At 53.5% G+C, this 25543-nt stretch overlaps 1 protein-coding gene across 3 annotated transcripts in view; it reads right to left on the minus strand.

The window, feature by feature from the left end:
* Positions 1-11286: 11286 nt before the first annotated feature.
* PGF (placental growth factor) overlaps positions 11287-25543 on the minus strand; it is a 52342-nt gene continuing 38085 nt past the window's right edge. For 2 of the 3 annotated variants that reach the window (XM_032593415.1, XM_030319586.2), the window contains 6 exons: positions 23557-23699; positions 22278-22320; positions 17759-17955; positions 16886-16962; positions 14762-14791; positions 11287-12064 (listed from right to left, as the gene is read on the minus strand). In XM_032593415.1, the coding sequence (XP_032449306.1) occupies positions 12037-12064; positions 14762-14791; positions 16886-16962; positions 17759-17955; positions 22278-22320; positions 23557-23631 (450 nt within the window). In that variant the 5' untranslated portion in view covers positions 23632-23699 and the 3' untranslated portion in view covers positions 11287-12036. Of the gene's footprint in view, positions 12065-14593; positions 14657-14761; positions 14792-16885; positions 16963-17758; positions 17956-22277; positions 22321-23556; positions 23700-25543 lie in introns of all 3 variants that reach the window. The other variant, XM_030319584.2, reaches the window with a different exon arrangement.

Below are 25543 nucleotides of genomic sequence, written 5' to 3' on the forward strand. Positions count from 1 at the left end.
AAACTTAGGAACGCATTTCTTAACGTGATAAAGGGTTATCTACTAGAAACTTACAGCAAACACCATATGTAATGGTAGCACATTAGAAGCATTCCCACGGTCCAGTCGTCCTTCTGGCATGTGGTCGGATCACACTTCTCGGCCCCTTTGGAAGTTATGCTGGGCCGCAGGACTCGCTTTGAGGTGCGAAAGGACAGAACATGTTACTTCACGATGGAAGCTGCAAAAGCCAGTGTATAATTCACCCTGCCCCTTCCCTCCTACCATAGTGATCTTGAAAGCACATGTCTGTGGAGGCACAGGGCCTCTTTTAGCCTGAGTCTTTGAGAAACAACAAGGAACTCCTCCTTGCTCCATGACTTGTGTTGGACAAGAGGTGTAAGTAAGAAATGAAGAATCCGAAACCCAACTCAGGCATCTAGAGGGATCTGACTTAGGATAAAGAAGCAACTTCAAACCAGTGGGGCAGGATGGATTCTTCATGAGAGGTATTGGCACAACTGAATTAACTTATGATTTATTTTATTACTGTTTTAAAAAAAACATACGAATTCTAGAAGCATCCTTTCAAGTTCTACGAAGAGTCTTTTTGGCATTTTGACTGGAATTGTATTGGAGTTTTAAATTAATCCAGGAGAATCAACATCTTTATAGTGGTAGTCACCCTATGACTGAACATAGCACATCTCTCCATTTATCTGGGTCTTTTTTGTGTCTTTCGATACAATTTTATTGCTTTCTCCGTGAAGGTCTTCTATATTTCTAATTAGTTTATTCATAAGTATTTCGTAGTTTTTGTTACTATGCTGAATGGGATTTTAAAATTATTATGTTTTCAGATCATTATTACTAATATATTGATTTGATTGATCTGGTGTCCAGCCACTTTGCTGAACTCATCAATTGGTGCTCTGGGTTTTCCAGGTAGATAATCACATGATTAATTCCTATTCATATACAAAAATAAATCCAAGTTTAGGGGCACCTGAGTGGCTCAGTCAGCTAAGCATCTCACTTTGGCCCAGGTCATGATCTCGCAGTTCGTGAGTTCGATCCCTGCATCAGGCTCTGTGCTGGCCGCTCAGAGCCTGGAGCCCGCTTCAGACTCTGTGTCTCCTTCTTTCTCTGCTCCTACCCTGCTCATACTCTCAAAAATAAATAAATATTTAAAAAAATACATGAATAAATTCAAGTTTAAAACACTAGATCAAAAAAACCCAGAACAACCTCAAATTTTTAGAAGAAAGCATCAAAGAATGTCAGCATGATCTTTGGGTAGAAAGTGCCTTTTAAATATTCCTGGTGGGGAGGGTTATGTAATTATACGTTTTGGAGGATGATTTACCAGAGCCATTTGAAGTAGAAATAACCATAATCTGTGACCTATAAGTTCCACTTCTAGATATTTAACCCAGGAAAACATTTGCCCATGTGCATGAGGATGTATATGAATATTCATTACAGCATTGCTTGCACTATCAAAAAATTGGGAAAAAACTTCAAAGTCAATATTTTATGGAATATCAATACAGAAATGAATTCATAAATGTGACTTTTCATATGTTGAATTATTATTATTGTTATTGTTATTCAGCCTTTTAAAAGAATGAACCAGAACTAAATCCATTTGTATGGACATACAAGATCTCAAAACATATTGAGTAGAAACAGTTCCAAATGCTGCCTCCAATGCGATGCCTTTTATATTTATATGATTTTAACACCCACCCAAAAACAATACTGTATATCATCGATATATTATGTGTATTAGGATTCTCCGTAGAAACAGAACCAATAGGATAGATAGGCAGGTGGATAGATTTCTTATTATAAGAAATTGATTCACGCAATTATGGAGGCAGAGAAGACACACAATCTGCCCTCTGCAAGCTAGAGACCTAGAAATGTCTGGGGCATAGTTCCAGTCTGAATCTAAAAGGCCTGAGAACCAGGAGACCCGAGAGTATAAGTTCCAGTCCAAGTCCAAAGCTTGGGAACCAGGAACACCGATGGTGGAAGTCCCAGGCCAAGGGCAGGAGAAGATCAATGTCCCAGCGCGGTTAGCAGAGAGCTGTTCTCCCTTCCTCTACCGATTTGCTCCGTTCAAGCTCCCAGTGGATTGGATGATGACCACCCACACCGGGGAAGTTCATCCCCTTTACTGAGTCTACCAATTCAAATGCTAATCTCATCTGGAGAAACTCTCACTGACATTATTTCTCAAGAAATAATGTTTCACCGAATCTCGGGACACCCCAGGAACCAGTCAAGTTGACACATAAAATTAGCGATTACAAATAGTGAGAGCCAACATCTATTCAGCACTCACTAGGAGCCTGGCACTTATTCTAATCACCTAACATAAAACATCATACATGAATTTTAAAACAGCACCATTAGCTACTATCATTAATCGTCACCCTACAGATGATAAAACTGAGGCACTTTTATTTGAGTAATTTAATATGCAACAAGCAGCTAGGTGATTTGCTTACGCTCACACAGTTAGGAAGTAGGAGCAGTAGGAATCAAACCTTAGCAGTTTGGCTCCAGAGCCCAAGCCCTGGACCCCTGTGCTGATCACACTAAGCTCCCAACAGTGCCGTTATCCAGGAAGTGGAGGCCAGGGACGGACTCGGGGAAGGGAGCAAGCAGCCTCTATAATACCTGTAATGTTCTGTTGTTAAGGAACAAAGTAAGTTGGTTTATTATTTGTGATGTTAAGATTAATATTTAAAAAAAATTTTTTTTTAATGTTTATTTATTTTTGAGACAGAGAGAGACAGAGCATGAGCAGGGAAGGGGCAGAGAGAGAGGGAGACACAGAATGTGAAGCAGGCTCCAGGCTCTGAGCTGTCAGCACAGAGCCCGTCGTGGGGCTCAAACTCACGAACTGTGAGATCATGACCCGAGCCGAAGTCAGACGCTTAACCGACTGAGCCACCCAGGCGCCCCAAGATTAATTAATTTAAAATTATATAGTAAATAGACACATGAAATTATAGAATTATTTTTCAGGATATAGTGATTAGTGCTGCAAGGAAGTAGACAGGGCTCCATAAAGCTGTGATGGTGGAGTAGACCCAGTTTGATGGGGAGGAGTATTTGGGAGACTTTCCTGAGGAAGTGCCTTTGCGCTGAGCTATGGCTGATGCATGTGTATTAGTCAGCAAGGTTGGGTGTGGGAGGGGGGGAAGGGATTTCCTGGCAGAGGAAACAGCATGAGCAAAGGCCCTGAGGGGGCACCACAAATTCCAAGAAGTAAGAAAAGACAAGTGTGTTGGACCTTTGGGAAGCGTCTCACATGGGATGAAGCGAGAGGCAGGCAGAGACCAGATCTCATGGAAGCTTCCAGGCTGAGGAAAGGACTGGGAGTTTAAGAACAACATGTGCTGTTGAGTACGATAAAAACCGGAAATGCTGACTGACACCATGGAAATCCCTGGGGTCACTCTCTCAGGGCTGAGTTATGGAAGGGAGTGGAAATGCCAAGAGAGAGACTGAAAGGGTAGGCAACTATCAAACATGCGGATCTGAAGCACAGGCCGGAATCGGGAGGCACCTGGAAGCAGAATGCACAATCGAAGGATGGGTTTGATTTTTGCTGCTGTTTTTATTTTTATGATGACAAAGATCTACACACAAAGACAACCCCACAGGATGTTCACCATAGCATTGTTTCTTATAGCAACAACAGAAAAAGAGAAACTATCTAGCAGTAGATCAATGAATCAGACTATGGGCTATCCAAACGATGCAGTGCAATTCAGCACTTAAAAACTCACATTGTTGAAGAATATCTAATGTCATGGGGAAATGTCTACGAGATATTGAGTTAAAAATGCAAGTTTGGGTGCCTGAGGGGCTCAGTTGTCTAAGCGTCTGACTTTGGCTCAGGTCACGATCTCACCGTTTGTGGGTTCTACACTGACCGTGCTGAGCCTGCTTGGGATTCTCTCTCTCTCCCCCTCTCTGCCCCTTCTCCATTTGCGCGCGTGCTCTCTCTCTCTCTCTCTCAAAATAAATAAACCTAAAACAAAGCAAGTTATAAAATAACGAGTATATTACAATCTCATTTTGGTATCAGAAATTAAGTGTATGTAGCAGGATGATTTCTTTGCTATTCCTTTCTCTCTGTCTTCATGTCTGACGTGGGAAAAGGGGTCTTTTGACATCACACGACATAATACAAAAAGAGAGGTTTATTTGCCTTGCGGATGCACCACGTGGGATGCACCACGATTGAACTGGGATATTGGAGGAGGGGAGAGGGAAAAGAAGGAAGGGGCTTCTGGCCTCAGCTTAGAGCAAATTTATACGAAAGCTGGAAAAAAATATATTGTCCATTCTCTGGATTTTGGAAGACATTCATTTCCCTGAAACTCTTCATTTCAATCTGCGCTAGATCGCAAGAAAGTCTTCGGTTGGGGGAAGTACTGAAGGAAGATGCAACCACTCAAAATCTGAAACAAGAGGCTGCATTTACTGCTTGCTTCAGCAAGGGAGAGCTGTACTTGTAAGGCACTGGGTCTGAGCAAGGTTAATTTCCTATGGGTTCCAGGGGACCATGGAGTTCAGGGGTGGGTCAGCTTTCAGAGTGTACAGGAATTGGCTGATCTCTGGCCCTAGAAGCATGGTCAGTGGAGTGAGGCTGTCGCTGACCGGTTATTTTCGGGGTGTGCTTATTACTGGTTAAGTTTTAGGTTACTGAAACAAGTGGTCATATAAACCGGGTTTATAACTGGTTCTAAGTGTTGCTTGTTATAGCCACAGAACAATTAGGCTTTTCCTAAGAGGATGGGAATGTTTTCTTCTGGGGGAAAGGGGAGGGGATGGCAGGGAAGTCTACACCTACATAAAGATCTCAAAACATATTGAGTAAAAAACAGTTCCCAAATGCTGCCTCCAACGTGATGCCTTTTATATTTCTATTTTTTAAACCTCCACACAACACAAGACCACATATTATCACTATATCATAGTGTATTAGGATTCTCCAGAGAATGGGTCTCAGTGAAACAGACCATGTGGAGCCTTTGTTGCTGGAGCTAATCTTGATTGGCTAGGACTGGTTTCTAGAGAATCCCGAAGACACCGGGAGCCTCCTGGATTTGGACTCAGAACTTGGCTGTGAGAGAAGAGCCCCCCCCCACCCTCGGCCTCCCCCAGGGCTGGGACTGGTGAGCAGCTGTAGCTCCAGTTGATCTGGGAGGACAGTTCCAGAATGCAGGCCCAGGTTCTGACTGAGCCCTCCCCACCAGGTGATGGCCTCCACGACCCCCACAAGGCTGGCCCTGCGACCACAAGTGAATCAGTGAATCGGAGCCTGCAAGGCCTCAGCTTCTGCCTTTCCCGCCTCTAGCCTGAGGCGAGGTGGCCCAGCCGCAGCCAGCTGTCAGCCCCTGACCCTCCCGAGACTCCCGGGGCTGAAATTCTTGGGGCAGATTTCTCACCCTCTCAGTACTTCCTTCCAGCTCATCTGGCAAGTGAGAAGACTTCACAGGCTTCAGAAGGAAGAGGACAGTGGCAGAGACTGCTTTGAAAGGGATAAAGAGCTCAACCAGGGGAGGATATCACCATTACAGTCTAAACCTCAGACCCCAGCTGGGCGGCAGGCGGTCACATGTCTGTAAACAACCAGCGCTGTGTGAGCACAGAGGCTCCTGTTACCGAGTTGCCCACATGGGTGGCCCGGCAGACTTGCAGGGGTGGGTGGGGCAGGGGCCCCAGAGGAGAGAGGAGAAGGGGAAGGCTTGCAGCATGGGGGTCGGAGAGTCTGACCGAGACCAGGCCTGATTCGCAGAGGGCCTCCATGAGAGGTCAGTAGGGTGGCACCCTTTGCCCATCACCCAGGTAACACCGTCTCGGTGGGAGGAACAGGGAGGGGGGTGGCCAACTCTGTGAGGAAGCTCCCAACCTCCTCCCTGCCTGACAGGCCTGCCTGGTGGTCTCCATGGTAACAAAGTCACCTCAGGGACTAGAAACATACATCTTTTTGGCCAGGAGCCCCATGGCCTCTGAGGTGGGGCCCACAGACGGCTAGCGGGGGCCAGGCCCTCATCTGCCTCCGTCACAGCCAATGTCAGGGGGAGGAGGGGCACTCCACGCTTCCCTCAGGAAAGGGAAGGGTCAGCCTTCTGTTGGAAAACAGCTGCTGGACTCTGGTGCTGACAGACAGCCATCTTTCCACACCAAGGCCCTGTCCCGTTACTACCCTGTCTGGAGCCTTGATTTCCCACCGGAGTTTGTGGAGGGGCCCTATTCTGTCGACCCACCCAGCCCACCTCGCAGATGTCTGGCCTGCTTCTCAGGCTGGGAGTAGACACAGTTCTCCTCCCCTCTTCCTCTCCTCCATCCCACTCACTGATAAATTTTTAAATTCTGGCTCACTTAACTTTCATGGCTGTGGACAAGCCCAGGCCTCAGCTTCTTCATTTGCAAAAAGTGAAGGTAGAAGTAGATTATTTGTAAGTTTTCTTTCGGCCTTGAATCCCCAAATCATGTCACTCTCCTGCTTAAAAAATTTCAGTGCTTCCCACTGTCTAGCAAAGCCCTGACTCCCTAGGATGGCATCCAGGGCCCGGGCTACCTTCTGGCCTTTTCCATCACTCTTCTGTTTGACGGACCTCAAGCATCAGCCAAACTGAACCACTTGAAAATCCCTATACAGTGGTGGGTCGTCCACCTCTGGGTTCTTTGTTAATGGCAGGGGGGCAGGGCGCTCCCACTAGAACGCCTTCCCTGGTCACCTCCCCCCACTCAACCTTGCCTTTCCTCAAGTCATGGCTCGAGTGCCACCAACTTTGCAAAGCCGGCCCTGGTTTCCCCCATGTGTCAATCATCCCAGATACCTCAGATTTCTTTGGTAGCACTTGATCTGCATTTGCTTAAGCCTCGGGGCCTTCTTTCCATTTATTCTAATTGCCTGCACATAGCGCATATCTGATTCCTTTGACTAAGTTTTTAAGATCAATGTCTTACCCATCTCTGTAACCCTAGCTAATCTGGTATTCCACGGGGCTCGATCTCTGCCTGGTGTTTCTCTGAGTGAGCATCTCTCAAAGAACATTAGGGCCTTCAACATGAGGGAAATATTGTAGCGCTCTCCCAAGCCCTTCCCTCATTCCCAAATTAGTTTAAGTCATCAGGAGCTCTACAACAAAACAAAACAAAACAAAATCTAGAGCCCTTTCTCTAGATCTGGCCCTGAGCCCTTTTATTTCCCTCCTCTCTCTTAGTTCAGGTAGATCAACAGCCTCTCCAGCTAAGGCCTCTCTCTTTATCCTCCTTATTTCTTGCAGAGTGGGATTTTCCTTATTAAGCAGGAAACTGGGAAGGTTTTCACTTGGTAATATATTTTGCCCCCCACACACGTATCTACTACAAAATGCCCGCTCCTGGTAGCCTCAAAGAATGCTCATGAATGAATGAATGAATGATCAGGATAGCCAGTTCACACGCATAATTAGGACCAAACTCGAATACCTCTGGTCTGGTGTCCCTAGAGTCCATTCTCCATACAGGAGGCAGAGGGATCTTTCAAAAATGTACCTAATATCACTTCACCCCCCTGCTTGAAACCCTCCAATGGTTTCCCTCCACATTATAATAGAATTCCGCCTCTTCCCCATCTTGTAAAGCCCTTCATAACCCGACCCCTGCCTACCTGACATCACATCTTGTGCCCTTCCTTCCTTGCTTGTCATGGGATTCCTTCCATGCCTTTGCACCGCTGTGTCCTCTGGTTGAGTGCTCCTACTTGTGATCTTCACGTGACCAACTCCTTCTTGTCCTTCAGATTTCACCGTAAATGTCATCTCCACAGAGGCCATCCATGACCTCCTGGCTCTAAAGTAGCTTCCCCCTCCATCAACTGATGAATGGATAAAGAAATTGTGGTTTATATACACAATGGAATACTATGTGGCAATGAGAAAGAATGAAATACGGCCTTTTGTAGCAACATGGATGGAACTGGAGAGTGTTATGCTAAGTGAAATAAGTCATACAGAGAAGGACAGATTCCATATGTTTTCACTCCTATGTGGATCCTGAGAAACTTAACAGAAGACCATGGGGGAGGGGAAGAAAAAAAATGGTTAGAGAGGGAGGGAGCCAAAACATAAGAGACTCCTAAAAACTGAGAACAAACTGAGGGTTTATGGGGGGTGGGAGGGAGGGGTGGGTGGGTGATAGGTATTGAGGGCACCTGTCGGGATGAGCACTGGGTGTTGTATGGAAACCAATCTGACAATAAATTTCATTAAAATAAATAAATAAATAAATAAAGTAGCTTCCCCCAAACACAATCTCATCACCTTTCCTTATTTTCCTTATATTCTACTTAGCCTCTATCGCTGCATGACAAACTGGCCCCAAACAATTAATTATGAATGTATCTCACAATTCTGAGGGCCAGGAAATCAAACAGTGGACACTGGGTACCTCTCATCTCTGCTCCACGGGTCTGGGGCGATGGCTGTAATGGCTGGGAGCTAGAACAGCTGGAAACTGATCGAGCTCTCTCACTCTTGCTCCCGTGCTCTCTCTCTCCCTTTATATGGCTGGCTTGGGCTTCCTTCCAGCATGGTGGCCTCACGATAATTAGACTTCTGACGTGGCAGCTCGGTCTTCCGAGAGACCAAAGTAGAAGCTGCCAGTTAGCTCAAAAGGAAACATTTTGGGTCCCTTCTGCCGTAGGGAGAAGACCCAGGTCAACTCAGATTCATGGGGGCGGGGAACAGAGACCTCACCTCTTGAGGGAAGTAATGTCAAAGGATTCAAGGCCATCTCTAATATGCCAGAACCCCATTTTGGCAAGAAGACATTTCCTTATTAATTTTTTTTGTTTACATGTGTAACTTGCTTATTGAGCAAACAGTGGGTATAAAACAAACTAGCTTCCTTCCTTTATTGTTTCTAGACGAACTATGTTAATCATCCTTTTCCTGTCTCTTAATAGCATTTTGGGGAGATCTTTTTTTTTTTAAGTTTATTTATTTATTTTGAGAGAGAGAGGGAGCACAAGCAGGGGAGGGGCAGAGAGAGAGAGAGGGAGAGAAAGAGAATTCCAACCAGGCTCTGTGTGGTCAGCGTGGGGCCCAGTGAGGGGCTCAAACCCACGAACCATGAGATCATGACCTGAGCCAAAACCAAGAGTCAGACGCTTAACCGACCGAGTCACCCAGGCGCCCCAGGGAAATCTTCTAATGTTCCTGTCACTTTAATTTAGGAAAGGCCCAGCCCCATCTAGGCTGGTCTATCCAATTTAAGACCAACTCGTTTTCCTCCCTCAGGCAGGGTATGGATTTGTCCCAAGGGAATGGGGAGGTTATGGGCACAGTCTGCCCTTGTACCTGCCCTGCCCTCTCCTTTCTCCTCCTTTCTCCTCTTTTACACGCGGTCAGGAAGGAGTGACTGGGGCAAAGGCATGCTTAGCTGTGGCCGCGTCTTCTCTGCGGTGAATGCATCTGGCATGATGGGCATCTGGAGGCCAACTCTCTTGTGGGGCACACCGCAGGGCACCCCACAGCACTGTTCCCTGATGCGTTCCCCTTCCAGCTCTATATCTGTCACCCCTACTCAGCGCTTGTGGGCTAATCTGCACAGAGCAAATCCAGCTCCGGGGAGAAGATGCGAAGGGGTCGGCAACCCAGGTCTCCAGGGACCTCGCCTCCCCCTCTCTCCCCCTCCCCTTCCCTGGTCTCCGCTTGTGAAGACTGAGGAAGGGGGTGCTGGGTGGTGTTTGGGGCCACCAGTCATCTCATAGTAAATCCTGTAGGAGATGTGTCCAGCCCCAAATTGTTTCTCTTCGTTTTAGAGTGTGACATACTCAAGACCCCTTTTTCCTTAGTTCTGAGTCTAGTCATCAATTTGAGCAACAGAAAAGTCCATCCAATATCTTGCAACATATAGTCGGTCTCTCCCCTCAAATAAAAGCTCCGCGAGAGCAGGTCCTTGCACGTTAGTCCCCACTGAATCCTTGGTGCCTCGGACCATGTCAGGTGCACAGGGGGTGCTCTACAAACACGTAACGAGCAAATGAAGAGGGCCCTCTAAGACCTATGGGGCTGCCGGTATGGTCAAATGGACCAGCCACTTCCTTTCCTATTCGTTCCTGCTGTGAGCCTCCCGCCCCGGATGCAGATAGATTTTCACTTCCGGCCTCTGGGAGCTTCCCTGGTCTCTGGCTCTCTACAGGGGTCACTGGGGTGGGGAAGCTGACCTCCATGTGAGCGGCCCTGTGGGGGGGTCCCTGGCTCGGAGCCAAAGGCCTGGCCGAGGGGAAGGGGTGTTCTTCTGAGCTTTCAGTCTGTCAAAGGCAGTGGCTCAGGATGGCTGCAGCCCATGAGTGGAGAAGTAGGAGAGAAGTGCATCTCTCCTGTAAAGTGTGTCCCCTGAGGCTGGCCCACAACCCCCCCCCCCCCATGACCATGCCAGAAGCACATTCTGACCAGACTGTCCTCCAGGGGGGCCCAGGCCTCAGGGAACACACTGCCAAGGGCAGCTGCCTCAGCAGGGCTGCTCCACCCCACCCCACCCCACCCCTACCGGCCTGTCCATGGCTTCCCTCCAAAGCCTGAGGCCGGCCCCTGCCCACTGGGTCCCTGTGGTTTTGTCCTGAGCCGCCTCAAGTGACAGAAGTGGGGAATTCCCCCTCCCACAACGCCACACAACATAAACACACACACGCCTTGCAGGTCGCGGGCAGGTGGGAATCTGGTAGTACGTGGTTTGGACTGAAAAAAGAAAAAAGAAAATTTTTCTCATTTCATGCCAAGGTGTTCAGGAGAAGGCAGAGGAAGATGGGAGGTAAAAGGAAGAAGAAATCGGGCAGCATCTGGGAATCCCCGCCCGCGCCAGCAGCCCGAGCAGGCTTGGGATGCTGCAGCCGGGACGTCTGGCCCAAAGGGCTGGGAGAAGCCTGGGAACCCCCATTCCTCAGGGGCCAGGGGGCCGGCACCGGACTGAGAGTGGGACGGCCCTGGGGGAAGGGGAAAGGGAGTGTGCTCTTGAATGTGAGGGTGTTCGGGGTGGCTGGGGCCAGGGCCCCCAACTTTGAGGCCAAGATTCCATCTTGGGAACCCATCGCGACGGGAGGAGCGGACCCCAGGGTTTTGCCTGAAGCAGCAGGGGAGAAGACACTCCAGGGTGCGGCAGGAGAGGCCGGAGCCGGCCCCAGGGCTGCCCTGAGCGCAGCCTCCCTCTTCCTGTCCTGCTTCCACGTTTTTGCCGTTGAGGCCCACTGCTGCGGCAGACACACTCCCCTGGGAAAGCTGTCTCCAGACTAGAATACTTTATTCAAGAGAATCTGGCTTGGCAGCCGGACAGCCACCGAGGGGCGGCTTGCTCCACGTCCGGCCTAGGGCCGCCTCTTTGCTTGTGTCCCTGAGAGGGGCAGGTGGTGATGCCTTGACCGTAAAGAACAATGTCCCAGCACGAAGCAGTGCAAGACGTCAGGACAGACTAGGGCGCGAGGAGTGGCAAAGGCCCCCAGGCAAGCATCGTTCTCTGGGGTCGGCGGATCTCCAGGGTGCGGAGCTGCTGCCCAGAGGAGGAGGAGGAGGACGCAGAAGGACCCCTCCATCCCCGGCGTGCCTTCCCCTCCAGCCTGGGCCCGGGCGACAGAACAGGCTCCTCCGCTCCTGCCGGGGCGAGGGGCTCCCAAAGCCAGCGCTGTTGGTCCACGCGGTCCAGGGTCGGAACAGGAGGCAGGTCCCATTCTGTCTCCTGCTCCGGGGAAGCCCGCCGGGCCCTGGCGTGCCCCTCACAAAGCCGCGTCTGCGCGCTTCTCCCACAGCTGAAACACACATGGGTCCGTGGCTGCCTTCTTTCTTTCTCTCACGTTCTGTTTAAGGCACTGAATTCCTGAGGGTCCTGTCCCTCCCTGCCCCTCATCCTGGAGGAAGCAAATCATTCAGCAGGGATACAATTGGCTAATAAATAGAGGGCAGGTGTCAGCAGGGAGGTAACTGAGAGTGTGACGGTAATAAATACAGGAGCCGGGTGGGGGTTGTCTCTCTTCTGAGGGGCTGGTTACCTCCGGGGAACAGTATTGCCGCACCTGCCAGAGACCAAACACAGAAAGGGGGTATCAGCACCCTGTGAGGGCAGGGTCCCTCCTATGGGAGGGGGGACAGGCCTGGAGGGAAAGCTTGGACAGGGAGCACAGGGAGATTGCAGCACTCCTGGGTCTCTGCTTGCACCGAGGCCAAGAAGCTAGGAGTCACCCTTCACCAAGCACTTACCCACGTGCCCAGCCCTGTGCTAAGCCCTCTTTCATTGCCCTTTAACAACATCCCATGAGGAAGGCCCTGCTATCATTACCCTTTAGAAGACAAAACAAAAACAAAAAAACAACTAAGGCTCAGAAAGGTTAAGAAACTTGCCCGAGGTCACACAGCTAGTCAGTGACAGAGCCAACTTTGAACCCAGCCTGGCTTCATGCAATAATGCCTCCGGTTACTCTAGGACCACAGTCTTCTAACAGGGGTACGGGCAACCCTAGATGTGCATGAAGATTGTCCAAGGGGTATGTGAGTATTGATGGTGTTAAGAGAATCAGTTTTCAGCCTCCACATGTCCTCTGCCTGAAAACTGCATGAGAAATTGCCTGAGGTCTGTTTCCCCACCACCTTGGTCACAACTGCCCCCGCTCCCTTTAGGAAGGAAAGAAGCATCTTGTCCTTTCCAAATCCAGCTCAGTACTTTGCCCCAGGATAAAACCAGTGGGGTGGGGACAGTGACCAAAAGGACAACCTGAGATATCCATGTAGGTGCTGAAAAAGGAGATATGGCCAATGACCAGGTAACCAAGGCTTTCGCAAGTCAAGTGGTTTCCAAGTCTTCGCTTTCAACAAAATTGAACAATTTAACCGAACTGTCAGCTAATAAGCCAAGAGAAGTAATTTTTGTTAGCAGATCACCTTGAGGCTTTTGGCAAATAACTTGGAAGGAGTTCAAATGATTGTATGACATCTAGTCCCATTTACTTCTTTCTGGGAGCATGGTTTCTCAACCTTTCCCTCTATTAAAAAATGAAAATGGAATTAATGCTGAATCCTGTCTCAGTCTGCCAGGAGGTAACATTCATTAGTGGATTCATTAACTAATTAAAAAGAGGTAGCCACCATCATCTCATTGAGATGCATTCCCTGTAAGATTGATTATACTTTTATGTTTAACATTTATTAAAATACGACATATTTGTGCTGTTTTGATCAACTGGTACTACTAATAATTACTGTGATAACTTATTCCAGGAAAGGACTTAGTTTAGAGTTTTCTGTTCACAGGAAAATGAAAACAATTCAAATTTATACACCATTGTGATGGCAGATAAATGTGACAAGGGGACACATAATGGACTTTTGAACATTAAAAAAAATATTAAATTAGGGGCGCCTGGGTGGCTCGGTCGGTTAAGCATCCGACTTCGGCCCAGGTCATGATCTCACACTCTGGGAGTTCAAGCCCTGCGTCAGGCTCTGTGCTGACAGCTCAGAGCCTGGAGCCTGCTTCTTCGGATTCTGTGTCTCCCTCTCTCTCTGCCCCTCCCCTGCTCACACTCTGTCTTTCTCTCTCTCTCTCAAAAATAAATTAACATTAAAAAAACAAAAAACAACAAAAAAAATTGGGCTGAAATTCTGTGGGGGAAGTAGAATGGAAACACAGGTTCAAGTTAAAAAGAAGCAACGTAAACATGCAACTATTAAAGCAAAGCGTTCACATTTGTTTTTAAGCGCGTGATGGGAACTCTTAGGGTGGCTGATTCTATAGGGTGTACCCAAAGAATTATATAGTGACTTTATTAAAACATTAATATTTATAACATGCCAGAAACGATATCCTATGTAACTATTTATAATTTTGATGAACTTCTAATTTTTCAAGTTCAATGTCAACTTAAGAAGCGAGGGAGCACGTGGGCTTTTGAAATTCTCTCAGGAGATTCCCAAATGAGATGTTTGAGGACCACTGTCCTGGCAGATGGAGGAACGGGACACTTTCTATGTGGGGCTGCCTGGCAGGGGCTGGGGGCGGGGGCGGTGCACATAGACCACACTGCCAGCTCTTTCCCCAAGTCCATGCCTGGGCCCAAGGGGGAAGCGAGGGTTGCACACATTCAGGAGACCGGCATCCCCAGCACGCCTGTCTTCACAGGGCCACTAGGAAGTAGCCCCAGATGCGTTTTCAGTTGTGAGAATATTTTTCACTAGAATGCAAGCACTATAGGAGCAGGAATCATGTTGGTTTGTTCATGGAAGTACCTGGAACACAGTAAGTGCTTGGTAGATGTGTGTAGAATGACTGAATGTTCCCCTCCTTCTACACACAGAGGAAAATGAGGGGCAGAGAGGTCACGTGACTCGCTAAAGGCCATGAAGAGACTCAGGGCTAAGCCTGATGAAGAACCAAGTTCCCCTGATGCTTCCTGGGCCCTAGATTCCCTAGGAGACACTTGCCTGTTCTGCCCCAAGACTGCCCTGGCCTTGCCTTTCCCCTTCCCGACCACTGATCCCTGCTGGCAGGGCAGGGGCCCCCTCTGGCCCAGACTCCTTGCCATCCCTGGTCCCCCCCTCCGCGCACTCACAGGTGGCAGTCTCTGGGTCTCTGCTTCTCTCTCTTCCTCTTCCCCCTGCCCTTGGGTCTCCTCCTGCAATAAGCCAAAAGCGTCAAGACAAAGTGGCTGGGGGCCCCCATGCTAGGACAGAGGCTGGCAGGCCCGAGAATAGCCCGGAGCCCCAGCCAGGCCACTTACCTTTCTGGCTTCATCTTCTCCCGCAGAGGCCTGGGAAAACAGACAGAGAGACCAGGGGACAATCAGGAAACCAGTAAGTAGGGGGCTCCCCGCCACCCAGGCACCTCTCAGACATCCAGCCCTGGTCCTGCGGCTAGTGTTGACACCACCAGGGGGCAGAATGGAGCCAGTGAGGGAGGGATGGCCAGAGGCCTCTGGACTTCAGCTTCCACTCAAAGCTCTTGTGACCCCACCACTAGAATTAGGAACCTCCTCCTGGGGCCCCTTCCCACAGCCTCGTGCCCTCCTCAGCCTCTTGGCATCAAGTCTGTGCACTTGCGAGTTTGTTCTCTGCTGATTTTCTCTGTTCAGTTCCTTCCCTGGTACCTGCCCTTCCCCCCAGAGTGCATGCTGGGAGTTTCTGCAAGGACAGTGAATGAGGGGCAAAGCCATGGACTGGAGGGTGGTTGCCACCAGCTCAGGATGCCTGTTGGGGCACAACGGCCACCCCCACCCTGGGGATGTATGACACTGCGGGCGACAGCAGGGGGAGTGCGTGAGGGGGTGACGCGAAGGGAGGTGAGCACGAGCCCCACAGTCACCAGGCATGTCCTGGTTCTGCCTCCAGGGCTGTGGCTGTTGGCCCAGAAGTGAGAAGAAAGGTGTCCCTGTTGCCCAACCCACTGGAAGGGAACAGGGCCTCCGTCTTTCCTGGGAACGGGGGTGGGGGCGTGGGCAGTATGGTAACAGTCGGCTTTGGGGCCGGGGCAATGCTGCCCTAGGCTGGCTGTCGTCCTTAGGAGCCAGTGCAGGGTACCAGGGCATCTTGGTACCAGGGACTGCCTGGTCATGTCTCTGCCATCTTGGGCCAGTCAGAGACGGTCTGTGAGCCTTCGTCTCCTCGGTCTGCCTGCCCCAAAAGAGTGGCTGTGAGGGCAGAGGTGACGTAGAAGGTGAAATGTCACCATCTGGCACTGTGCCCAGGAGGGTTCATTACTGAGCTATTGTTACATGGCTAAGCCCTGGCCAGGACGGAAAGGAGGAAATGGATTGAAGCAGGGCCTCCAATAGAGGTAGAGTGAAGAGGGCCTAGAGCCTGGGCTCTGGTCCAAAAGGGGTGGCCCGAGTCCTGGACAGGAGGCAGGGCAGCAGTGGGGCTCCTGAAGAATGTGGTTATGGCCATGAGAGGCAGCATGAGAAATGGCAGGCTTAGGGATTATATAGGCTGGGGTTCCCTGACTAGCCTCGGTTTACCTCATTTGTAAAATGGGGATGACAATAGTACCTGCCTCCTAGGGTTGTTATGAGAGGAGGGACCTTGTCTGTCTTGCTCACCACTGTATCCCAAGCATCTAGGGCAGTGCCTGGCACACAGCAGGCACTCAATAAATGTTTGTTGAATGAATGAGAAAACATTCAAGTGCCTAGTGGGGGGCACAAAAGAGGTGCACACAATAAATGGTGCTTCTCCCTCTGTCTTCTGGCCTCAGGTCAGGGCTCGGGACCTCTAGTCTGGTGCCTCCATCTATGTATGGCCCAGGGCACCAGGAGAATGGGTTCCAGCCCATTTCTCTCCTCCCTGAGCCTGGTTAAAGTGCCAGGCCTGCTGCTCCTGGTAACTAATGTTCAGGGTGCTCTGGGCAAAGGCAGCAAGACTGCTGGTTAGAGGCTCTGCCAGGCAGAGGTTGGCTTTAAAGAAAGCCACTGACTCCTTCTTTCTGCCACTTTTCTCCTGCCAGAGCGTATCCCTCTCTGTGCCCCTCAGTCCAGTCGCCCCTTCCCTGGGCGCCAGCCTGGCCTAGGACTAAGTCCAGGCTAGCAATGTCTTAGCCCCAGGCACCTCTTCCAGGGCTGTGGCGGCCCCCTCCCACCTCAGGGAGGGGGAGAGCGCACCCCCAGCCCCTCCAAGTCTGGGACGGACCCTGGCTTCCTCTGCCCCTGTGGCTTCTCAGGCAACTGTGTTCCAGCTGATGGGACCACTTCCCCAGCAAAACTGGCTGATGTGGAGCATAAAAGCAGCTGCCACTGGTCCCTTATTTCCTTCGTCTCCCTCAGCCAGGAAGACAGCGCGGGAGGGATGGGCAGCCACCGGGCTGAGGCTCCCAAATGAGAAGGGCCTGTCCCTGCCGCTCCCCGAGGACCTACCTGCACTCGCAACGGACGTGCTGAGAGAATGTCAGCTCCACGTAGGAGGGCCGGTCCTCAGAGTGGATCTTCAGGAGCTTCCAGGAGAGAAAGGTTTGAGGCCGGGATTGGAGGATGGCCCCTGGGTTTCCAATAGTCTCTCCACCCCCTCCCCTCCCCGGGAGCGGGACCTGACTCCTTGTTTGCCACCAGCCTTGGGATCACATACTCTCATTGTGCTTTGAGTCGGGGGCAAACAGCCCTCCCACCTGCATGTGGATCTGAGGGAGGCCCCTGTCCCTCCTTCCCTGGGGCCACCAGCATGGCAATAGTATAGGAAGGGGGACTCTGCTGTGGAGTCGGAGCGACCTACATACAGTCTTGGTTCTTCTACCCGCTGAGCCAGTGAAATGCCAGCTCTGAACCTCAAGCGCTTCATCTGTGAAATGTAAATAACACTTGCCTTGAAGGATCACGTGTTGAGGTAACAGAAGTAACATTTAGGAGCACCTAGCACAGGGCTTGGCCTTACTAGCAAGTGCTTAATAAACAAGGGGTGTGTGTGTGTGTGTGTGTGTGTGTGTGTGTGTGTGTGTGTGTGTGTGTGTGTGTGTGTGTGTGTGTGTACGCGTGCCCATGTGCACACACACAAAGCCCAGGGCACCGAATGCTCCTGGTATACACGAGGACTGCTTGCATCTGAACAGGTTTCCTTTCCAAGCTCCACCAGACGTCCTTGGGTCATGGGGTAGGACCAGGATAGAGCCCTTGGAGTGGGCTCCAAGCTGGGACGGGGCTCGTGAAGGGGGGAGCACTGTGCTGGGGTGGGGAGTGCTGGGGCCTCGGAGTCAGTTCCGGTCCCGGGACCTTGGCCTGCTCTCCTCCCCTCCCTACCTGCATGGTGACATTGACCGTCTCTACGGGCACGCAGTGCAGGTTCTCATCACCACAGCAGCCGGTGCAGCGCAGCAGGGAGATGCAGGAGGGGCTGAACATGTGCTGCACCTCACTGGGGTACTCCGACACGATGTCCACCAGCCTCTCTAGTGCCCGGCAGTAGCTGCGGCCCCACACTTCCTGGAAGGGCACCACTACAAGGAGGCACAGACAGCTGGGTCAAGTCAGGAGGAGCCTGCCCCTCAAAGGCCCAGTACCAGCTTCCCAAGCCGCGCAGGGCCTTCCAGGTTCAGCCCGCACTCCCTCCTCCAGGAAGCCCCCAGCCTGTATGAGCTCTGTGCTCTGAACTCCTGACATGATGCCTCTGGGAGGACTGCTGGACCCCTAGCTCCTCTGCCGGACAGAAACCACAGTGGAATGGAGTTTCTCAGGGTCTGGCCTCTCTGCTCTGTTCTCAACGCAGGCACCCCCATCTGCCGTGGCGCCCTTGGAGCTTTGAGGAGCGTGTGTCTTGGGGGCTCCTCAGGCCCTCTGGGCCTTTCTCAGGCCTGATCGACTGCTTCCTCGATCTTGGGGAATTTGCAGAGAACAGTCAGTTCTGCATGACTGGCTTGTAGAGTCCCACAGGGAGGGTTAGCCTCCCCTTAGTCCTTATTTTCTGCCCCTCTCTGAGCCAGCTCCTCTACTCGGCAGCCAAGGCCACGGCCAGCAACGCGCCCTGTCCACATCACTCTCCATTTCAGTGGGACCAGCCCTCACATCAAGCTCGGCTGTATCACCATTATTCCCACCTTCGGGATGTGCCCTTCCTGTTCCTAACCAGATAAAGCCCACTATCCCACCTCCTCTCCGGAGCCTTCTCCAACTTTCCCAGTGTGAACAGATGTTCCTCCTTTGAGCATAATTTGGCCCCGAGGTTTTACCTTATCTTGGCCACTAGTGGCTCTTATCTCCTTTACAACCAAGTCGAGGCTCCATGAGGACAGGGACCCAAGCACCCAGTAAAAATAGGCTAGGTAATTATTGATTGATTAGATGACAGTTCACTGAGGATTATCAGGGACATCCCTGACCCCCACCACATCCTAGTGGTTGTGACCAGGATCTTTTGTCGGCTCATCTGGAATCTCTCAAAAGATGCTCCTTCAGGCGAAGGCCTGGGGCCTGGTCCCAAACAGAGGCTCCCAGAAAGTGAGTGGCCAGAGTTAGGAGACCTGGCTTCTAGTCCTGGTCCTATACTGGCTGTGTGACCTGGGGGAGGTCACTTAACCTTTCTGGGTATATCAGTTTCCTCAGCTGGGGAAAAACAAGAAGGCTGGGAATAGATGGGTGCTAAGGTCTCTCTTGGCTCTGACACATGGTTTGGGATTCTGTGCTTGCAACCCAGCCCAGCCTTGAGACCGTGGGCAGAGAAACATCTCTAACTCTGGGTCATCCTGCCCTATACCTGATGGTTGTCCTCAGCTGATGGGGAAGGACAGGGAAGCTGGATCACCTGGGGGACCCTGCAGCCTCTGCCCTAGAGCAACGGCCGCTCCTAGCAGCCCCTCACTTCCTTCCATGGCCTTTCCTAGGAGGCAGAAGGGGCCGAAGTCCATTCCACTGAGCCTGGAAGGCCGTGAGTCTCAGGGTAATCTCAGAGGAAAAATAAACTTCAGCCCTAGCAGGGGCCCTCGGGAAAGGCTGCAAGCTGGTGGAAAATACCCGAGGCGGTGTGTCCACGTGGAGCTGGCCAAGGCGGCCACAGAGGCAATAAACCGTGCTTATCTGGGCGTCTGCTGCTGCATTCTGCCCTGTCTGCTTAGGGAGCACTAGGGGCTGGGCCCGGGGATAGGAGGGGGCCCAGACGCCTGCCCTGATCCTACCTCTCCAGCCACGGGAATACTCTCCCTGGACACAAGTGGGACACAAGCCCCTCTCCCTGTAAGCGCCAGCCTTTGCAGTGCAAGGTCAGAGGAGCACCTCCCTGTTGTAACTCCATGAGCACATGTTTAGTCTAAAATCCACGAGCACTATGTAACTCTGAATGTTTCACCTCCGCCGTGGACAACATAAATAACAGCAGAGGGACAGCCGGCTGCCAAAGCGCCACAGACAGCTCAGTCTCCTGCTCTGGCACCGGCCATCAGGGAGGGGGACAGCGGCAGGGAAGGGGCACCTCAGCCCCCTACCGTTCTACGAACAGGCTCCCACCCCGCCGGGCTGCCAGGGCCACGGCCAGGTTAAGCAGAGCTGCCTGGGCCTTGGCGGCAGAAGGGATTTCCTTTCCTCGCCCCCACACCTCACCATGCAGACTACGTCATCAAGACCCAGGCTCCATGGGCCACATGACCAGACTGTGTAGGGGAAGGGGCGGGGGGGGGGGGCGGCTGGCTAAAAAGGAGGCGGGCTTTGTCTGGTTTACCTGGCAGCCACCAGGAAAAAGGGCAATTCGTCCCTGGAGGCCACTGTCTGGGTACGCGGGAGAAACAGAGGGGGCTATGTGAGGGGGGTGGGCGAGGGGCTGGCTCCAGGAGTGTGGTGACCGCCCCCAGATGTGGGCTGAGCCCCTCAGGAAAGAGCGCTGCTCAGCTGCTCCTGCGAGCACTTCCTCTGGCCCCCTGACCTGCTCCGGAGGCGGGGTGGGGGTGAGAGGAACTAGAGGCTGTGGCTCGGTCAGTCACCTGGCCAGGGCTGGGTGGTTCCATGGGGCTGCGGCCAGGGCCGCAACTGGGCTCTCGGCGATCTCTCGCCAGCCCTGGCGGCAAGCCTCCAATCTGGTTCCATCTGCCTATGACCTGGGATGGAGGAGACACAGGAAGGGAAGTGTTTAATCCTGAGAGCAAGCTCCTGGGGAGGGGCCACAGAGCTGGGCTGAGCCGCCAGCCACCAGCCTGAGTTCGGCAGGTGTCCTCTCCATGGCACTGGCGGGGCACACAGCCAGCCTGCCGAAAGGGACACGCTGCTCATGCCTGCACGGTCATGAGCCACGGGGAAGGCCGATGCTACGCACCCCGACTTTGCCACATCTACGGGGGCGCATCTGAGGCTTTAGGTGGCCCCAAGGACCTCTCTGAGCCTCAGGTTCTCCATCTATAAAATGGGGAGAAAATGAATGCCTTCCCAGTTCACAGCCTGTGGCCAGCGCAGAATTAGAGGGACTGCCCAACACTAGTACCACGAATAGTAGTAGCAAAAATCAACGTCTACGGTTGCAAAGTACGGACCCTTCTGTCTCTTGTCTGATGTTAGCAGGAGAGGATGGCATTTTCAGATTGTGGTAACTGGGGTCCAAAACTCATGGTGTTTCACCTGGCCACAGTCCACGCTCCCTGGCTGATTAGGCTGATAGGATGACAGGGCAGTGGCCCTAATGAACTGACACTTCTAAGCCTCCTCACCCCTGGCCACGGGAGATATGTACTCCTGTGTCTCCTCCATGGGAGTCAGAGAATCCCACACTCTGGGAAAAAGAACGTCGGATATCATGTAATCTAATGTTCCTATTTTACAGACGAGGAAAAGGAAATTCAGACTTCTTTGGTACCTGTTGCTGAAATACACTAAAAGCATCAAAAAGGTCATGGGGTGGAGACGGCTGATGGGTCCCTCCCCAAGTCCCAAGAGAATAATATTGTGCCAGAGCCAGCAGGCACAGCAGGGTGACAGGGAGAGTGTCAGTGAAGTTAAGGGCTGCTACCTCCCCCCAGCTTTTCAGTGCCCAGGAGAGGCTGGCCACCAGGCAGACAGGGCCCAGGGGGAGGGTGTTCCCAGCTCTCAGAGGCTACCACGAGTGTGCGTGTGCACGTCCCTACACGCTCCCTCTCCCACAGCACGAGGGGAAGCCTCAGTAGCGATGTGTGGCTTTGCCGCACGTCTCAGAGAGGCTGGGAGGGAGGAGCGAGACAGGGGGCCTGGCACGGGCCTCCTGCCTTCTGCACGTATGTCCCTTTGGCAAACGACACACCCTTTGAACATTCCCTCTTGATGCAACCCCGGGGTGAGGGGCGGAGGGGCCAGGGAGGGCACGACTCATGTTCTGTCTGTTTGTAATCAATGGAAAGGCCTGGTCAGATCCCTGCAGCTCTGCCAGGGCTGGGCTTCTGGGAAGGTCCCCTCACCCCTCCCTAATCCTCTTGACGGCTTGCCCACGGCAACCAGCTCCTGAATCCCTAGTATGGCTCCTGGCACTCACCGCCTACACTGCCCTCCAAGACCCCATCTGCCTCCTTACATTATATTGGGAAGGGGCTCCGAGCCAACTGAACAAACCCTGGATATACTGGCCCCAGCCTCACTGTCTGCGTGCTGGGTGACCCTGGCCCAGGAATACACCTCCCTGGGCTCCTGGGTCACAAGAGGAGGATCTCTCAAGCCCTGCCCACTTTGTCAGCTAGGATGTCAGCCAGCTTGCAGACTCTCCCCAACTTCATATCAGCCTGTACCCATCCTTCATGCCAGCGCCTTAGTATCCTCTGCAGAGGACTGGGAGGGGCGGGCTTGGTGAGCATGTGCACCCCCAGCCCAGCGTGCTTACCTTCCACCTCTGATGAGCCATTCCCAGCAGACAAGGCCCACTGCTGTGGACAGAAAAGGGCAGAGATGAGGGGGTCCACCTTGGGCTTCTGTGCTCTGGGGCCGAATTGACAAGAGCATAGAGGCCCCCCTGAGCTCCTTTGCCACCCGCTGCACACGCTCTGCCCTGTCTCAGAGCCGCCTCTTTCCCAGTGCAACTAAGATCTCACTGGACCCTGTGTGGACCCCACCCTTTTCTCTGGCCTCAGTTTCCTCATTTGGATAGGGTGGAAGGCTACAGGCTTTTGCAGACCCTTGCCTTCTATGTCTCAAAGATCCTGCAACCCTTAGGGGTCTCCCTTCTCCCCAGCCCCAGGCCAGCCCTGCTGGGCCCTGTGCAGCCCGCCTTGGCTGGGTGCCAAAACCCCGGGGTGGGGGTAGGGGGCGGGAGGAGGTGATCAGCTGGTGGGAGCCGAGGGGCTGGAGCGGGTGGCGCCATGAGCTGGTGCTGCCGGTAACGTTACACCTCTGGCCAGCCCCGCAGCAGGCAGGCAGTGGCCGGTAGTGGGGCTCTTCCGCCCCTGCAGGACTGCCCAGCCCACCCGCTCCTGGGTTGGGGCTGGGGACTCCTGGGGCAGCAGGACAGTGCAGTGGGAAGGGATCTCATTGGCTTTGTCAGGATTTCACTGCCCAAGCTGGCTCCCAGCCAGACTCACCCAGCTCCTGGGAAAAGGGCCCTGTTCGCTTCCCCAGGCCCTGCACTCAGGAACTCTGACTGCCCACCCGGGAAAGAGGGCACAGCAGGACCTCTTGTCTCACCCTCAGCCCACCCAGGAGCCCTGGGCTCACCCAGAACCCTGGTGGGGGCAGGGCCCAGCCTCCCCACCAATGGTCTGTTCCGCTGGCTTCCCCTCCACCAGGCCAGGTCAGAGGTCCTGGGGGCGCCTGCCTGGTCATGGGGCCTCGACCCTGACCACAAGGCCAGGGACCCGCCTGGGATTAGTGGAGAGATGCTTTTAGCAAAGCCACCAGGGCTCCAGGGGCCAGACAGGAAACCTCCCTCCCTTCCCTGTGGCTTCCCTGCCCCCGCCAAGACAGACCCCGGAGCTTGAGTCTGGGACAGCCCAGCCTGAGGTCTTCTCCCAGAAGATGTGGTCCAGCCTGGCTCCTGGGAAGTGTGTGGACATCCATGGAGGTGCCGCTCCCAGAGTGGGTCTGTGATTTCAGAGCCCCTGCCCCCAGTGCTGGCGGCTGGGAAGATAAGGGGGGGGGGGCCAGGCCGGGGCTGGGATAGGTCTTACCTGGGGGGGCACAGCGGGCAGTGCCAGCCCAGCCAGGAGCTGCAGGAAGCAAGTGAACAGCCTCATGGCAGGCATCTTCTCAGACGTCCCAAGCCAGGAGGTTCCAAGGGAAAACCACCATGCTCGGCCCCCTGGGGGAGCCCCTGGCACAGGAGGAGAGGACCTCACTGCTGCTGTGAGGTCACCGCAGGTGGCCCGAGCATCCTCTGGAAGCCCCGGGAGCCTGAAGTCCGCAGGTAGGGCTGGGGCTGGGGCACCTGATGCGGAGCGCCGGGCGGGGCGGGGCGGTGTGGGGCAGGCGGGTCCCTGGGGAGGTCCCTTCGGGCGCCCAGCGCGACCCCAGGGCCTCTCAGTGGAGGCCAGTGGAGAGGCAGCCTCCTCCTCAGACAGCAGCTCCCTTCTGGGACTGCAGCCTGTTGGCGACTGGGTTTCAAGGGCCGTGAGAGGGGCGGGGCCACAGGCCAGCCCCGCCCACCGTCGACGAGGCCTGGGAGCGGCCCCCTCGGGTGGCTGCCGCTGCGGCCGCGCGGACCCGAGAGCGCCCGGCCCGCAGTGCGCGGAAGGGGCGCCCCCGCGGCGGCCGCTCCCGCCCCGCCGCCGCCCAGCCCGCAGCTTCCCGCGGGACGCCCGTGACCCAGGCGGCACCCAGGGCCGACCCCGAGAGGGGCCGGCGGCTGCGCTCCCGCTCCTCTGGGCTGGCGTGGGTGCGGGCATCCAGGTAGTGGAGCGCAACATTTGCCAGCGAGGCTCCTGACTGACTGTCGCGGCCCCGGAAGAGACTGCAACTCCAGACCCCTAGGAAGGCAGCAGTTTGGTCTGGCCTTTTACAGTGCCACCTATGCCGTCCCCACAATCCCCGGGGGCGAAAGGCTTGTTAACCCCATTTTGTAGATGAAGAAACTGAGGTTCCCAGAGTGCCCCTGCCGGTATACGTCGTGCATGTACATGCACTCTTGAAAAGTGTGCGCGCGTGTGTTTTGAAACAAAATGCAAGCAACGTGACTCCAGAACTGTCTCTGCACCCTAGGCACCATCCTCCTGGTCAGGCACTCAGACAGTAGGGCAGCCCAGCTGCGGGCACCTGGCTGAGGGTCCAGCACTGTTTCCTCTTGTGGGAAGGCAGTTTTCTCAGGCCGCTACATGTGGTTTGAGAGTGGCCTAGTGCAGCATTTCCTCCCGATCCCAGGAGACGGAAATCTCCGACTCAGCAGGGGTCTGCCTCTGGGGATCTGTGTGCGTCTGTGTGTGCACGCGTGGGCACTGGTGCGTGACTGTGGAGATCCACATGTGCTTTGGGTCCATGTGGTCTGCGTGCGTATGTCTGCCGTATGTATGTCCGAATGCGGCTTGTGTGTGGGTCTGGTCTCTCATATCTCTGCATGCTTGAGTGATTACGTGTGTGTACGTGTCTCTTCTGTGTCTCCAGGTGTGTTTGGAAGTGTCTGAATGTGCCTTTCAGTACGACTGGGAATTTGTATGCCTGCCTGTGTCTTTGCGCGTGGATAAATATCCGGTCCGGCTTCTGTGTATGACGGTGCATCTCTGTGCATTTGTGTGTGCCCTGCCATGGTCCTTGAGCGTTCATCACCCCACCACTCTCCATGCACAGCTCCCTGGCTGCAGGAACCCGACGGGATTCAGGGATTGGCCTGGGCCTGGGGCTGGTGGGCACTGTGGGAGGGGAGAGGCCTGGGGGGCAGCCCCTACTGCTCACATTCCAGCCAGGAGCAGAGAGGCCAGGGCAGCCCCAGCTCTCACCCCAGTGACCTCTGTGTCCATTGCCTGCCTGCCCACCCACGCAGGGCTGCCGGAGATATTGCCTCCCTGCCTGGCCAAGCCCGGAGGTCCAAGAGCCAGGGGCCAGTCATCCGCCAGCTAAGCGGGGGCCGCAAGGAACTTTCTGACGAGCTCCAGCATGTTAGGTAGGATTCATGGAGCTGACAGACTCCTTCCTGGGCCCAGGGTCATGGTGGAGGGTGTCTGGGCA

This window comes from Lynx canadensis, chromosome B3 (genome assembly GCF_007474595.2).
Source record: "Lynx canadensis isolate LIC74 chromosome B3, mLynCan4.pri.v2, whole genome shotgun sequence".
NCBI classification, from domain to species: domain Eukaryota; kingdom Metazoa; phylum Chordata; class Mammalia; order Carnivora; family Felidae; genus Lynx; species Lynx canadensis.